The 17130-nt window shown below is 37.4% G+C and overlaps 1 protein-coding gene across 6 annotated transcripts in view; it reads right to left on the minus strand.

Moving 5' to 3' along the window:
- LOC127951694 (rho GTPase-activating protein 23) overlaps nt 1-17130 on the minus strand; it is a 68863-nt gene that overhangs the window by 22023 nt on the left and 29710 nt on the right. For 4 of the 6 annotated variants that reach the window (XM_052549748.1, XM_052549742.1, XM_052549749.1 and 1 more), the window contains exons 2-6: nt 8790-8981; nt 7141-7165; nt 4563-4655; nt 2556-2634; nt 2067-2121 (exon numbers count right to left, since the gene is read on the minus strand). In XM_052549748.1, coding sequence (XP_052405708.1) covers nt 2067-2121; nt 2556-2634; nt 4563-4655; nt 7141-7165; nt 8790-8981 — 444 coding nt within the window. Of the gene's footprint in view, nt 1-2066; nt 2122-2555; nt 2635-4562; nt 4656-7140; nt 7166-8789; nt 8982-14576; nt 15507-17130 lie in introns of those variants that run through there. The other 2 variants (XM_052549724.1, XM_052549734.1) reach the window with 2 other exon arrangements.

A 17130-nucleotide genomic window follows, 5' to 3' on the forward strand; every position in this document is an offset into this window, starting at 1 on the left:
ACATGCAAATACAACCAAACACAGAGAACTGAAACTCACTAATCGAGAGAAAAATTCCCTAAAGTGTTGAACGTCTCTCGTTTTCTATTTAGTGTCCTCTTTAACAGCTTATATTTACCTCTTATGTCCTGATTCGTATTTTTTTGAGTTCATGTCTCGTTGTCACGTCCCTCTGTTATTCTCTTTATCTCTTTTTCTCTTTCTGTCCATGTTGAGCCCTACCCAACCCAATGCTCTTGAGCTCCCTCCTTTCTTTCTCCCTCCCTCTCTCTCTCTCTCTCTCTCTCATTTTCTCTCCACCCTGTGGGAGTGTGGGAGGGGCCACATAACTGATGATGTCATCTCTGGAATGTGGCTGATGCGGGTTTAAGGAGGGGTGTGTAGAGAGACAGAGAGGAGGAGAGATAGACATGGGGTAAGAATAGAGGAGTGGGGTCTCTTGGGAGGCTATATGGGTAATTTGCTTAGTATGAGTGTTTCTATAAAGATTTATTAAAGTGTGTATAAAGCATGTGTCTTTATGTTCCTCACAAGTGCATGAAGGGTTTCCTTCGCCTTTAGCGAGTTGCATGTCCGATCATGTGGGCAACTGGGTAATTTGTGCACTGAGGAAAATATGCAAGTGGGAATGTCTGTGCACTGTGTGAAAGAATGCATATGTGTTTGTGTGTTAATCATATGACCGTCTGCATGCTTACTACAAGAATGAATCTTGATTTCTTGCTTGGAAATGCTTCAAAGATATTGCTGAAGCAACCTACTGACTCACACATTGCTTTGTAATGACTACTAAATATCTAGAGTTGTCCAACTTCAGTGTCTGTGTCTATTTAAAAGTGTGAGAGAAGTGTACACAACTCTTGAGGGTGTGTGTGGGTTTACTAGCTGTACTTCGAAAACAAAACTAAACCACAAAGCTACCTAAACTCTATACTCTACAAATGCAAAGTGCTCACATTACAAAACATTCTATTAATCAGTATTTTTGCCTTGTTTCAGTAAAAATATAATTAAACATGGAATAAAATATTAAGACAAATATTTTAAGTATAATTAAATTAAATTAAATTAAATTAAATTAAATTAAATTAAATTAAATTAAATTAAATTAAATTAAATTAAATTAAATTAAAGAATCTTTCTTAATTTAAACAATTTAGCGAACTGTATTTACCATACACAAGTTTACTGGAAAGTTATTCAATTGCTTTTTTTTCCTTTAGAGCCTGGGTTAGTCTGGAGTAGTGTTGATTTTGGTAGCAAAAACTTTGACAAAAAAAAAAATTTTGGTTGACAACCTTTTTTTCCATGAGTAAGACAAGGTTAAGACAAGATGACATTGAAATCATTTAAAACTAGCTGTAAAAACGATTAATTAATTGACAAAAAAAAGAGAGATAAGACTTAAATGTAGTAGTAAAAAAAAAAAAAAAAAAAATACTATATCCAAACTTTTCTTCAGAAAAAAAAAAAAAACAGACCTTAACTAGCTTTCATGCTTGGGGTCGCCAGATGTCAAGAGTTTAAATCCCCTATCAGAGCTACTCTCTTAAAGGAAAATTTTCTGCCTTGTGTTTTACTTGATCTTTGCATCCTGGTTACCATTTATACATGCTGTTTATATCTATGATCATATAAAAATAAATCAGGAAACCAGATGAGGTAAATCAAACCATGTGCATAAGTTGACACTTGATTTGTGCTTTAAGGTTAAAAGTGCAAGAATTCTGATGAAATATCTCAAATGACTACAATCACGATCAGCAACAGTGACAAAACTTTAAGCAAAATAATTACGATAATCAGTTTTTTATGACTTGACTAAAACTAGACAAAAATTCTCAGACTTGACTTCAAAACGTGAAAAAAAAAAAAAAAAAAAAAAAGGCCGGTTGAATAAATACGACAAAAGCAGAAAAAGGACACTTGCCACAGCAGTAAGACGATAAAATAAATAAAATACGATAAAATAAATGTGTATGCTATTCTGTGCAGGTAAATGTGTAGGTATGAGTGGGTGTGTAAGACAGAAAAGGTGTGTCAAAAATGCTCAAACGTACACTTACCAGCTGCAGCACGTCCTCGTCCTTTGGCATGATGGAGAGCTCCAGTACACTCTCACTACATGGAGAAGACAAAGAGACCCAGACAGCATGAGATTCAATAGGAGTATCTACTGTTTATAGGATGTAGTGAATATGGAACAAATTCTCCTTTAAAAGTTGTGATTTGGGTTGAGTACACAGACAACCTTTACACTGGGTTCAGTAGTAACCTTTTTAAGTAATGCACATAATAATCATCCAGCAAACTTCCCCAAGCACACACTGCCTGAGGTCATCCTGTTACGTAAAACACATTCCACATGAACAGCACTCATGTGAAAACGTTTAGTTGCGTTCTGCTCCTTTAAATTTGAACCCAAACAATGTTACAGATCAAGACATCTTGACCAAGGTTAGTCTGGATGGCTGTAGAAGACCTCGTTTGAATCAGCTCATGCTACAAAGTGGAATAATCTTTTGAATAAGAGTTTTTTGACTTCAGAAGCTCACCTGTGCTGAATCAGTGCAATGACCTGTGAGTATGTCTTCCCCAGCACACTCTCTCCATTCACTTTAACCAGTCTGTCTCCTGCAGACACACACACACACAAAATAACACACTTACTTGACAAACATTTAGAACCGGGTTTCCCAAGCTTTTTTTGTCTAATGTACACAAAATAAAACTCAAGTTACACTTATAAACCAGAAATGTGTTCCTATAACTGATGTAATAATGGAAGTCATTTTGCAGAAACATTAATATTATTATAAGTCTCTAATTATAATGGAAGTCAATACTACTCACAAATTAGCATATTCATTACTGTTTAAACATTTGGGTCAGTAAGATTTTTTTTTTTTTTAATAAAATGAATCCTTATTAAACAAGAATGCAGTTAATTGAAAGTTATTAATGTTCATATATTATTACAAAACTGTTTTTAATACAGTTTTTAACATATAAATGAAAATAATAATACCAAAAAAAAAAAAAAAAATCATAAATTGCAATTCAATAGTTTTGGATCAGTATGATTTGTAATGTTTTTTAAAGATGATTCTCCTGCTTATCAAGGATGAATTTATTTGATCAGAAATACAGAAAAATTGCAATTTAAATTTTTTATATATACTATTATTATTATATATATATAATAATGGTTTGTAATATACTTTAAAATATAATATTACAGTTACATGTATTTTTTTCATTTATTAGAAGTCTTCACAATTAACATTCTTTACATAGTGGGAGAGAGCGAGCATGTGCATTCTGTTCAAATAATAAAGATTAAATCGACTCATTCCATGTGTTCACTCTGTTTTCCTTAGATCTCTGCTGTGTTTTGGTTCATTTCAGGGTTACATTATCAGATCATCTCAGCCAGCGGCAGTTTGTCAGAGGAGTCAGTGAAGGCTGCGACTCTTATCCAGTCATAACCAATCATATTAAAATACATTCATGATCTGTTGCACCAGGTTCCTAAGAAAACTCAGAGTATTTCCGCAGAACTGGATCACTTATCATAGTTCAACACGTCACCTTGCATATTTGTTTATGAAATATTTTGGCTCTCAGCTCCACGTAACAAATTTTATACATTCCATTGACTTTGCATCAAGATGTTCGCATAAAATATAAAAAAGTCTGTCATATTCTTATTCAATGTGGCTTAAATTAAAAAGATTATTTTAATCTGTCAGCGAGAGATCATGTGTGTATGGTAGCATAGTTACTAGCAACAAAAATATGGTAAACATCCTGTAATCCTATATGGTTTAGTACGGTTTAAGAAAAGGAAGTAAGAACATGCACTCATTGAATTCAAGCACCTTTTCCTGACCAGGAAGCAGCCTTGTGTATAGTGAGAGATAATGAGTCACCTTCTGTCAAGCTGAAAGTGTAGTGTGTAAATAACAAACCACAATTCACGAGCAAAATATTCCATAATAGATCCTGATTTTTATCAGTTTCTCTCCCTGGTTCAAGTTTATTCTGTTCATAGATATCATCAGGAATAAGACTCTGTATGCAGTGAGAGCACAGTGGACCATCCATGGCAGTCAGGTGACATGACTAGTCACAGGAAGCAGGACATTACCTGCACTTTAAATATGTCTTAGTACAGAGACACATTTTCTGCAAATCTGTCTCTGAGTAAGCATGTCATAACAAGAGATCAAATATGTATTCACATGAGTGCTCTGGTCCGGGTGTAATATTGTTTAGCATGAACATATCTACACACATTTTCTTCAGATTTTGGGATTTGCATGACGTTTATCAAACAACAGTAAATACAGAGATGGATATTTACTGCATTACAATTATTTATCATTGCAGTGAGTCCATCTGTGAACACCACCAAGCCGTAGATTTATATAATAGCAGCGGCTCTGGGCATGTGACCAAAAATGCTAAACCTATTAGATGGCCAGTTTTCTTTGAAGTGTGATGGAAATCCTTCCCTCACACTAATGTTTGTATCGGTCTGAACAGAAAAACTCTTTTACCTGTACACAAGCCGGCCTGGTGGGCAGGGCCTTTGTCCCTCACATTCTTAACGAAGATGGTGTCCATGGGCTCCAGACAACTCCCATGGAGCCCTGCATGAAACACACACACACACACACACAAAACAATATACTTCATAGTTAGTACAGAATGCAAATACAGTGGGGAAAATCTGGGATTCAAAATCCAATTTAACCTTGCATGTAATAAAGTTTTCTAGATTTTTTTTAAAATGATATATGAAATATTTTATGTTTCTCTTCCACTTCTGCTCAATATGCTATTTTGATAATCTCAAGTCATGCTGTAGATCTATCTATCTATCTATCTATATATATATATATATATATATATATATATATATATATATATATATATATATATATATATTTATATATTAGGGCCGTCAAAAATAGCGCGTTAACGACGTTAATTAGTTGTTTGTCGTTAATTACGTCAAATTTTTTAACGCATTTCACGCATGTGCAGTGTGACGTATTATTCAGGTTAGGAAAGTCTCGTCGATCTCTGAATTCTCAAGATAGTAAAAAAACAGCAGCGAGCGCCGCGACGAAAACACAGAAGAAGCTTAAGGTTTTAGCCCAGTTACTCTCAAATACATTAATGCCAAGCTCGATAAACAGAGACGACTTTGGTAGTTGATACACTGGAGCTTCTTCCTGTTCTAGCGTCCTGTGTTTCACACTGCGCATGCGCAGAACGCCTACATGCAATGCAGCGAAAATTACAGCTGTTTGGAAAAGCATATGCATTTTTACTTGGTTTTACTGGCGCTTACAGCCTTCAGAACGTGAAAATATCGATCCTAAAGTACTGAGGCAGAGCAAATGAACACCTCCCAAAAACAAGAGTGCCCAGAGTGCAGAGGGCACATGTTTGTGTTTCTGAGTTCATTCTTTCGAGTTTCTCTATGCATAATTTCATAGATATGTGGCTATATTTAACCACTGTTACACCTAAAACTCTTACACTATCTGTAGTTAAATGGCATGGTTTGATATAGTGCTCAGGTAAATTTGATTAAGTAAATGTTAAACTTTTGAAATTCTGAAAAAAAGAACCACATATTGATGAATCAATACATGAAAATTATGTATCTGTGTCCTGTTATTTATCTTTTGGTATGCATTTCAGTAAAAAAAATGGTTACGATTCAGGTGTAATTGCAAATAGTGATTAATCCTGATTAATCCACTGAAAATTCTGATTAATTTGATTAAAAAATGTAATTATTTGACAGCCCTAATATATATATATATATACATATATATGATTTTATTCATCAGACAAACAAATAAAAAAACATAAAGATCATCAGGTTCTACAAACTTGTGCAGTTGTCATTAAAGCATACATGGAATATTGTATAATAAGAAAGTCTTGACATTCATGTTAATATTTCATCATGCTGCTTATATAATTTGCAAATGGAAAAAAATAATCTGTATTAAATTAGAAAAATTTCACTAGTGGACTTTTGGACCTCAATGTACAGAGACACACACATTCACAGTTGTTTGGGCTGGCACTGTGGAATGTGTTTTGCTCATACTGATGCCAGTGTCTCGTGATGGCATGATAAGATGAGGACAGATTGTAATAGTCAACAAACAGGCTGAGGTAGTAATGCACAAACTGATCTGGGAACTGTAGAGCTTTGTTTAGATGTGTGGATGTGTGTGTATTCTAGTGCACCTCTGTATCATACTGGATTTAATTGCCTGGGATTTATTAGTATGGAGTTATGAAAATAAGACATTAGGGCTCAACAGTAAATTCTCACTTAAGATCTGTACATCTGGATTTACATCTATTTTCATTTACAAGTACACTGATATACAGTGAAGAAGTAGAAGTGTAGTTACATACGGCCAAGTATGGGGACCCATTCTCAGAATTTGTGCTCTGCATTTAACCCATCCAAGTGCACACACACAGTAGTGAACACACACACACACACATACACCCGGAGAGCACTGGTCATTCACTCCCCCTACCAACAATCCCTGCCAGACCTGAGACTCGAACCCACAACCTTCAGGTTACAAATCTGACTCTCTTTTAATTAGGCCAGGACTGCCCCAAAAATCATTGTTCAACTGGGGCAATATCTTTTTTTTTTTTTTAATAGATATAAGGAAACATTTTCATATGTCAGAACTTGCAAATTACGTGGCATATATCTCATTTCAATCATGTGCCTTCCAGTAATCCTGCTTGGATTGATTTGAATGCAGATGGCCACCTTGAATGTGCATGAACTGAAACTTGCTCTAGGGGGCGCCATGCAACCAACATCAGCTTCCCTGATCAATGACATTGCTTATGCTACTAATTCATCTAGGATCATCAGTCACTGAGAAATAAATGAAGTCCAGAGGATGATAATATCAGTAAGATAGAGGAAGAAACACAGTGCTCATCAAGTCATAAGATTTTCAGTCAACTCAGATGAGTGATGAAGCGTTTTCAATTAATAAGAAATTTTCCAAATTTGCTTTAATGACACTAATTCACATGACGAGAAGATAGAAGAAATATAAAAGATAGACTCACCCTTTCCATTCCCGTTCTCTTCATCCTAAAGGCAAATAATAAGAAGATAGTTAGATCCTAGCAAAATTACAATATGGTCTTAAACTTAATTTGGGAAGTCGTGGCCTAATGGTTAGAGGGTTGGACTCCCAATCGAAGGGTTGTGGGTTCTAGTCTCGGGCCGGACGGAATTGTGGGTGGGGGGAGTGCATGAACAGCTCTCTCTCCACCTACAATACCACGACTTAGGTGCCCTTGAGCAAGGCATCGAACCCCCAACTGCTCCCCGGGCGCCGCAGCATAAATGGCTGCCCACTGCTCCGGGTGTGTGCTCACAGTGTGTGTGTGTGTGTTCACTGCTCTGTGTGTGTGCATTTCGGATGGGTTAAATGCAGAGCACAAATTCTGAGTATGGGTCACCATACTTGGCTGAATGTCACTTCACTCTCTTAATGATTTAGTAATTTACTAAATACTTCAGGGATGTCATTTTTACTCACCATTATGTCACTTTTAAAAACTATATTTTATTATTATTCTGCACATGTCATATGGGCCAATTTATTATATTTGAGTCATTTTATTCATTAACATTGAAAAAAAGTGGCCAAGAAATTAAGGATCCTTTTGGGATGCTTGAGAAGAAAGGTTTGGAACAATATAATAATAGATAAATTATACCTATTATGTCTATGGTGCACAACATGAACCAGAAGTCAATTGTTACAAAAACAGGAAATAACTTTTCATTATTATTATTATTTTAGGTCTCAATAAATGGGTTTGATCTCCATGATGGATGGCAGTGATATCAGCACTGACTCTGTCCCAGCAATAGAGGTCAGCACTGAGAAAAATGGAGAACTTTAGCAATGAATGTGCATCTAAACACACCTCTGCAAGAACAACATTCATTTTTCCATCTCTGCAGGAAATGACATAGTCTTTATAATATTCACTCTGCATCTTTATTTACAACAGACACATGTGTTTAGATAACACATGCGCAGCTTTCACAAAATAACCAGACTGCAAACCAGAGGCTCAAATCACACACACGCAACGCTGATCAGGCAGTTTAATGTGGGCAGCCCAGTGTTTAGTCTGCGCTGACTGAGCTCATTCCTAACAGACTCACACAATACTGAGGCTTTGCCGTCCCAGGAGAGAGAAAGACAGACAGAGGGGAAACAGATGGGTAGAGTGACGGACAGTGACCACAACTTTAAGATTTGTATTCAACATCCAACTCACAGATCAAAATGAATGTCCACGTGTGCATTAACATGGAGCTGATGGGGTGACAGATGGAGAGTGCCACACAAGTCATGTGACCACATGGGCACTGGGCACAGTGAATGGACCTGAACATACTGTCCCAGCAGCCCTGGTACGGCCCTGACCAGCTCAGAGCATGTGTGGTACCAGTCAAACACATAATAGGCCCTTTGAGCAAGAAAGCAAACAGCAGCTTCTCAGAGAAGAGATGCCTTATCATAACGGGGGTTTGCTTCTCTTACATCATGTGCAAACACATCTGTAACCCATTCTTAATAAAATATGGGAATAAAATACACTGGCAGGATTTTTTTTTTTTTTTTTTTGGAAATCTCTTATTCTAACTGAAACTTTTGTAGCTCGATTTTGTGATAGCTGGCAGACATCCTCACCTTGAGACTGGTGTGCAGGGCAGACTCTGGCGGGTAAACGATGAAGTGACGGAGTGTGAAGCCAAATCCCTGAGAGTTCTTATAGAGCACCAGTGTACGTGGACCCTGCCAGGACACGCCAAAACCATCTGCTCCACTCCTGACCACCGGCCGAGGGTTCTCACTGGATGAAGAGATCCCATCTCTCCGCCCCTTTGCCCGGGGGAGACACAGAGAGACAACTGTAATTAGACATTCATTCATTCAGTCATTTCGTCCAAAACTATTATTCCAATGGGATAACATGTCACAGAGAACACTGAATCGAATGCAAATGAAATGCATCTGTGTTGACGAACACGTCACATTTAATGTGATAATTGGAGAATGTTCTTGCCAGATAATTGCTAGAAATAACACCTTGTTGTTCTAAATGACCATCCCAACTGTTTTGGATCTGTCAGGGTACTTACGCCACCTGTGCAAACAAGACGTGGACATGTGAGGAAAATTAACTGAAAGGGGAGGGAACGGGAAACATCTCTACACATTGGGGAACCATGATGTCATTTTTGAGATGCCAACATTCTCTGAGGAATTCTCAGAAAGGTTAGTAGGTTATGAGGTTAGTAGGAATGAAGACCAGGGATTGCTACAAAAAAAAAAAAAAAAAAAAAAAAAAAATAATATATATATATATAGATCTTTAATCTATATTTTCTTTGCTTTGGCTCTCCAAATAAGTATGTAACCCATCAAGAATATTGGGACAAAAAAGGTCAAAGGCGTATAGTGCCGTTTTATTTGAAAGGTGACATCATTATTGCCCTCATTTTGCATTAAAATACCTCTTTTCTCTCCAACCTAAAATCAACAACCTCACCAGCCCTGTGGTTTCACTATAACAGGAAGTATCTAGTGAGGGCAAGAAGTTCCCCAAGAATGGTGCCAGTCGCCATATACATAAACAAGTTTTTATTTTTTTTTATTTTTGCCAACTCATTTTATATAAAGCAAACATTTAGTTCTCAAATGTCTCCTCTTCACCCCGTTTCTCCTCACATCTCTCTGAACTCAGCAGAAGTCATACTCTGTAATCCAGCGGTCCTGACTCTGACCGCAGCCTCACCCCCTCTCTGCTTCTCACTCTATTTCTGTCTCACACGCTGTTTTCATTTGGCTGTGCTTATGTCTGAACCTTCTTTCTTGCGCTTGCAATCCTACCAACTTGCACGCATGATCACACACATATAGACAAATGCTTCTTTTTAAACCGCCTTGCATGTCGTGTGGAATGATGTAATATGTTTTATTTAATTTCCCATTCTTCTGTTAAAGGGATAGTTCACCTAAAAATGGTCACTCTGCCTCTCTTGTCTGGAAGAAAGTTATACAGGTTTTGGAATAACATTTTATTGGGTGAATTATCCCAGTATTTTGGATTAGAAAACAGATTAAAGATATATATTTTTTTAAATCTGTGGAATGTATCTGAACACACCACATTAAACAGAGCTGAGATTTCTTATCGGAGGCTGAAAAAAAAGCTAAAATATTTAAGAAACACAAAAGGTTTTAGGGGTTTCTTAAAATAAGATACTTCCTGAGAAGCTAATTTGCATAGATATTTCAAAGATATTAGGGCTCGTTTTGAGAGAATGTATTTGAATTGAAATTCTTGTCTTTCTCCACTTAAGTTCTGCAGAGTTCATGCGCGCGTGGGCCTGCTCAATGGATTACACAGACAAATAAAAGTAAAACGCATAATAAGACTGTGTAAGTGACAGGACAAATGTACGGGCCATGTGTGAATTCCTTAACATTTACCGTTAAGCCAGGACATGTTCAGGCAGAGATGGACAGGCTAGCTTTAGAAAGAGATAGAGAGGGAGAGTTCAGTCAACAGGCTCCAACATGCAGGTTTCCAGCACAAGGCTCCTCCTGGCACTGAGAATACCAAACCCTGTTATTACCCACCAAAAACACATGTTAGTCTCCTTATGGTCCAGCAATGTCCATCCATTTAAAGCATTAAACTTTTCCTTCCGTTCTGTTCATCTATGTTTTCTCCATCACTACTATTTGAATGGATTGTAAACGTGACTCTCCAAGGAAACCAAGCACTAAGCTCAAACAAGTCATCTGTTTGACATCAGAGAGAGAGACCTCATCCAATGATCTCCAAGAACTCTTAGTACATTCCCATTAGGAGCAAGCTTTGGAGAAATTTGCTGAAATGCAGCAAGCCAGAAGATGTCCAAAGAACTAATGGTACACAACAATATCACATCTTATATAGAGAGAGAGAGTCTCAGTTTCCAGCAAAAAAAAAAAAAAAAAAAAGGGTGAACATGGACATGAGAAGCAAAATTATTGAAAATATTATTGAAATTTCTTTTCAGAGAATGCATCTTGAATAATTTATTTTCATGCACCACAGTTATTTGTTTTCTTTCATTATGCTTAAAAAAAAATATTTCATAGATTTATGCTGAAACACAGTATGCAAAAATGTTTCTCCCATTTAAAATAAATTAAATAAAAATAAAAATTTAATAAAGATTTAATTTTTTTTTTCATATATGCGTTTGTCAGGCAAACACTAGAAATACAACCTGATAATTTCTGCTGAACCACCAAAATTCATTCAGCCAAACAGTTGGGTTGATGACATAGTTAATGACCAGCTGATGATGGGTTAACACACATTTTTCTTTGGGGTTGACATGTTTCTAGTGTTGATCCAGAGTAATTTGGTCATAAATCAGGGAAAGAATTGGAAACTAAACATGGACATTGACTTATGATACTGTATATAGCGTAATGCCCTCAAAATACCTCATTTGATGAGTGTTTTATTAAGCTGGCAGGCTATGCTTATGCACACATGCTCACAAACAGTCACCAGAAACAATACAGTCCAAACAGAGTGCGTGATCCTGCTGAAAAGTTGAGCGTAATTAATGTTGAGTGTTTAATCCCTGACACCCTTCACTATGACTGCAACACACACATAACTGAGAAGAGGTGTGTGTATGTGTGTGTATAAACCTGTATGTCAGCTCTTTCAGTTCCGCTGAAGCTCCGTTAAACAGGGTTTTCCACCTTTACAGCATTGTTTGAATTAAGATGTAAAAAAAATAAACAGAACTGTAGGGAACATAAATGAATATACTGGTATCAAGTACGATTGACTTCAATACCAACATCTTTTTAATATCAAATAGACATTGCTTTCACTCTACATAATTGTCAGCATGATGACCATATAGCCTAATGCACTGAATGGATGTCTTGGACCACTGTGTCATTTACCATGAGCATTAACCTTTAGTTATTTTAGTAATATTTATAGTTTTATAGCCTTTCAGTTTTTTATGATTTGGGGGGTGGGGATCAGTTTTAGCATTTCAGCTTAAACTTACTTCAACTTCAATCTATTTCCATCAGTTGCCAAGGCAATGAATAGTTTCAGAAAATAGCAGCTTTACTGTAAGTTTTTGATATTACTGTTTAAAATAAGCTAATTTTACATTATTGGAGTGGTATGGTATAGTGGTAAAAGATATGAATTGGTGACTGAAAGGTTGTAGGTTCAAACGTGAACATGAGCTTTCACTATTGTGCCCTCAAGCAAGTCATCTAAACCCAGGCTGATCTGGCACATTGTCACTGTAGCCCCTTTCACACTGCCATTCCGGCAAATTCAGGGGTAAAGTGTTCCTGTAATTGTTCCCTGGTCGCTAGATTTGGCACTTTCACACTGCCAGTGATGACCCGGTATATGTCCGTGCTTTCACACACAACCCTTGAAGATCCCGTAACGACACGTGACATCAGCGCGTGACGTGTAATGTACGAGTCGACAACGCTTGGCACATTATACTTTAACTGAAGCAAGCAAACGATCTCTGCGTCAGCGCGGAAAGTGAGGAACTAACTGATCTCGGCTTCATTACAGTTTGCACATATGTTTTCGTCACGAATGTTGATCTTCCTTCAAAACAGCCGGTAAAAAAGTTTTGTTCACACAGCGCTCGTTCCGGATCGATTACCGCAATGTTACTATGTCCCCGACCCGGGTTCGATTCGGTAATCAATTCCGGGACGTGGTTGCTTTCACACAGAAGGCGACCAGGCAATGTTACGGGAATATTGCGGGTCCGACGTGCAGTGTGAAAGGGGCTTAAGAGTATGTCACTTTGGGTCATGTCTGCTGATTGACTGCTTACTTATTAAGGGCCCAAGCAGCAAATCTATTTGAACTGACATTCTTATTATTCAGTCTATTTAGTTCAATGTAGCCAAATTTTACCAATAGCGGTGTCTATAACAGAAAAATACTTATAGCTCTGCGACTGTTCGATCGAGGATTTAAAATTTAGTTTGGTGTTCCTTTTCTGCAAATTCGAACAAATTCGAACTAAAATATCATAATTTTCTTAAATCGAACAACAAAAATGGCAGCCAACGGCCAATCAAAATACAGAATTCAATTATTTCAATTGCAAATGGTTTTTAAATAATTATAATTAAAAATAATAAAAATTCCTGCGTGCCATTTTGAATAAAAAACCTATTTTATCATTTGTCCCCAGTCGTTGGTTTGATTCACATATAATATGGTGTGTAGAGTCCATCCTGACAAAATGTTCTGTAACCATACAGTGCACCTCCAGCACTTGTGTATCTTAACACAGCCTTGCTAAAGGACACCACCTGGAAACCTTCTGTCAGCCTAATAACCCAACAACATCACTGAAACAACATGGCTTCTTGCCTTCATTGGCCGATCATGAGTCTGTCATTCTAGAGACATTTTCCTTTTCTGTGATGGGAAAAAAAAATGGAAGGGTTCACTTCTAAATGGATTATGATGGTTGTACAAACATGGTGTGGTGCACAATTAGCTTTTTTAGGAGAGCATGGAGCAGTTAACCCAACTGAAGGAGTAGTCATAGTTGAAAGTGGTTGGGTTTGGTTTGGGTAAGAGTCTGATATGAGCATGTGTCTGGCCGACAGCTGTCTGCATGTAAAATTCTGAAGAATATGCCATCCCTTTCCACACTATTCCATCCTGACATGGGAATAGGTCTTACGCATATCTTAAAGTGTGTGATCACATGACAGCACAATCACGGACACAAACAGACTCTTATATACACAACAGACCTAGACATTCCCTAACTATATCAAGCACAGGGCTTTTATAACCCCTTATCTGCTACCTTTACTTTCTAATTAGTGTTTCTGACCTCCCACAACAATCTCTCAGAAAAGTCTCAGATAAGATGTAAATGCATGAAAGGCATAGTCGCCGACATTAAATATTTGTTCCACAAATTGACCTTTTACCTTTATGAGGCCGTTTTTCCCAAAACTTTTAAAGACAAACACAATACAAATACTTAATATTTATGAAACACTTAATATAACATAAAATATTATAATATATACAATTAATTTAATATAAACACTTTAATGACCATACTAAATTTAATAAGAAAGGAATTTAATATAATGAAATATCAAATGTAAATATGTATATAAACCTTAACAGTATCATGTAATTATAATTCTTTTTTTTTTCCCATTTTGGGCTTTTATATATTTTTTTTATATTTTAGGCATTTTTGAGACTTTCAGTGGCATTTTTGCTCAAGACCCAGTTCCATTTCTACCCTTAGTAGGATAAATATAAAAGTCTTTCAAAAGCATTTTAACATGTAGACTAGGCTATACATTATGTCTCTCTTTTCCTCCATACACACACACACACACACACACACGTATATAGAAACAGCTTACCCTGCAGGTCTGTGAGGGTCTCGGTAGTGCTCTGCCAGCACTGATGCCATTTGTGCTTTCAATAGTGTCATTTTGGAGGTTGAAAGCATTGATTTGTGGTGCATCCCCGTGTAAAACTGCCACCCAGATACAGCAAGGTTCTGGAGAGCTGCAGTCTACCCCTACCACATCCTGAAAACACCACTCCTTACCCCCTACACGTGGGCACACAGCAGGCATCGCCAACGGCACCTGACCCACTGACCACATCACACATCAACACGCACGGGAGTGTGCAAGGGCTCACAAAAGGACGAGTCGCAATCACAGGGGGAAAAAAATAAGAATCTGACAACCAGAAATAGGAAAAAGTTCAGATCTACAAGTCAACTTAAAGATGTGCCCCGTTCTCTCCCAAAGAGAGGAGAAATTCCAGATGTGGTTTCTGTTGAACATGCCCAAATCTCCTCATATTTCGTTAATCCATGCTGGTGAAATGTTTTCAAGGATTCCAGAGTTTAACTGATAGTTCCATATCACACCGGTGAACTCTGCACCTCCCATGCTCACGCACACACACCCAGATAAGTGTTACGACCACAGAGGCATATCCAGAGATGAGAGTGATCCGGGATGTAGCCACATACCCCTGTCTGGCAGACCCAGAAATGTGTGTGTGTGTGTGTGGCGAGCACGTGGCAGTGCTAGCAAGAAGTAGATCCAGGGCAGCCGGCTGCAGGATGGAAAAAAATACATTTAATCCAAGTTTTTTTATGCATCAGTTTTCCTTCTCTTACTTTTGTCTTTCTCAGTCTTTTTTTTCATCTATTCTTTAACTTTCTAAACCATTCAGCTCCCTCTCTGTCTCTCTCTACTCTGTCATCTCCTGACGAACTCTAAACTGTTTGCGCTCCTGCTTTTCTTTTGCTTGCTGTTTCCTTCTCTCTCTCTCTCTCTCTCTCATTCATTCAGGTATCTTTGTGTTTATCACTCTTTCCTATCTGTATCTGCTTGCTGCTCACTATTCTTTACTCCACATGCAATATCTCATATTTCTAATGACCTACAAAATAAAAATAAGTGTTTTGTTGCTTTTTGTCCATGTCTGTTAGCTTTGAGGTCATGTTCAAGTCAGTTTTCAAGCCAGTCTTTTCTTCCGGAACACTCACTATTAATCCTGATGACTCATCCTGCACTGCACAGAATTCCATCCAATCAGACGCTCTTTAGAATGGGAATGCTCAAGCCTCTAATAATAAAAACTACAACTCATTTTAAGCAAATTTTTCATTTTTCATTTGTCAAGTCATTTTTGTTGTTGTTGTTGTTTCAGATTGCATATTTAAAATGGTCACCAAGTTTAAATGAAATCAGCCAGAAATGACTGCAAAGCTTATATCTAATGGTTAAAAAAATCCCTTCAATATGTAACTAAACTTACTCAAACCCAAAACTGTAAACTCCGCTTTCTTTTTGCCATCTCTATCCCTCTGGCTCCTTCTCTTTCTTTATCACTGTCATCTCTTCAGTCTGTTTTGCCTTTTGCCCCTTGGAGCTCTCCGATTTCTGTATTATCTAATCTTTCCATTTCATTTTCATCTTTTTCACTCAATCTTTTGTTCCATCAAGAAAAAGATATGAAAAAATCTAAAACCATCAGACAGTACAAACAAAATGTCCATGTAGTCCATGCTGTAGCCTTGCTGAAACCTGCCGGAGCCCCCAGCGGCTCTGAAAGACCACTCTACTGAGTGCAAAACAGGAATCAACAGAGCAATGTAAAACCCCCCGCTCTTTAAAAGTCCCTTCAGAGAAAGAACAAAATAATGGCTCCCCTAGCAAACACAATGAGCCCAAAAAAAAAGTGTACAAAAAAATTGAAAAACTGCACAAATAGAGGATTGACCACTATGAGAGAAAAACCCCAGAACCCAGACAAAAACAGAGGGTGCCAGACACCTCACTGCAGCTGCTCTCTGAGGCTGGACTAAAACAGCTGCTATAAAACAACAGACATACACACAATCACACCACGACACGCACAGTAACATATCATTTATCAGGTCACATACTGACACTAACACACACACATCCATTGAAAATCTCACCCAACAGGCAGGTCTCTGGTGTGTGTCAGAGGAGAAGGCAGCAGGCCATTAATGAGACATTTCCCTCTAATTCAACTGCACAAAACACACACACCTGAGATCCGTTACAAATGAGGATGGACTGGTTTCACTTACCGCACTGTTAGACGTGTACCTGCATGACAACATACAGCCAGAACATGTACACAATACATGAAACACAACACATCAGGCCAGGTTAAAGTGTCATGAATAGACTGAACAATAAGTGACTTCCAATCACATAAATGCCATACAATATATGCCTAAACACACAAAAGATGCTTATGACATTAAATATCCTCGTGTTATTATGAAAGCATGCATAGAAAGTAGAGATGCACCGATTGCAATTTTCTTGGCCGATTCTGATTTCCGATTTTTTTTTGTCAGTGTGATCTGCCGATACCTATTTTTTTTTAAGACCTATAATTGCAGCATAAACAAAA

Source organism: Carassius gibelio, chromosome A3, assembly GCF_023724105.1.
Source record: "Carassius gibelio isolate Cgi1373 ecotype wild population from Czech Republic chromosome A3, carGib1.2-hapl.c, whole genome shotgun sequence".
Classification (NCBI taxonomy): domain Eukaryota; kingdom Metazoa; phylum Chordata; class Actinopteri; order Cypriniformes; family Cyprinidae; genus Carassius; species Carassius gibelio.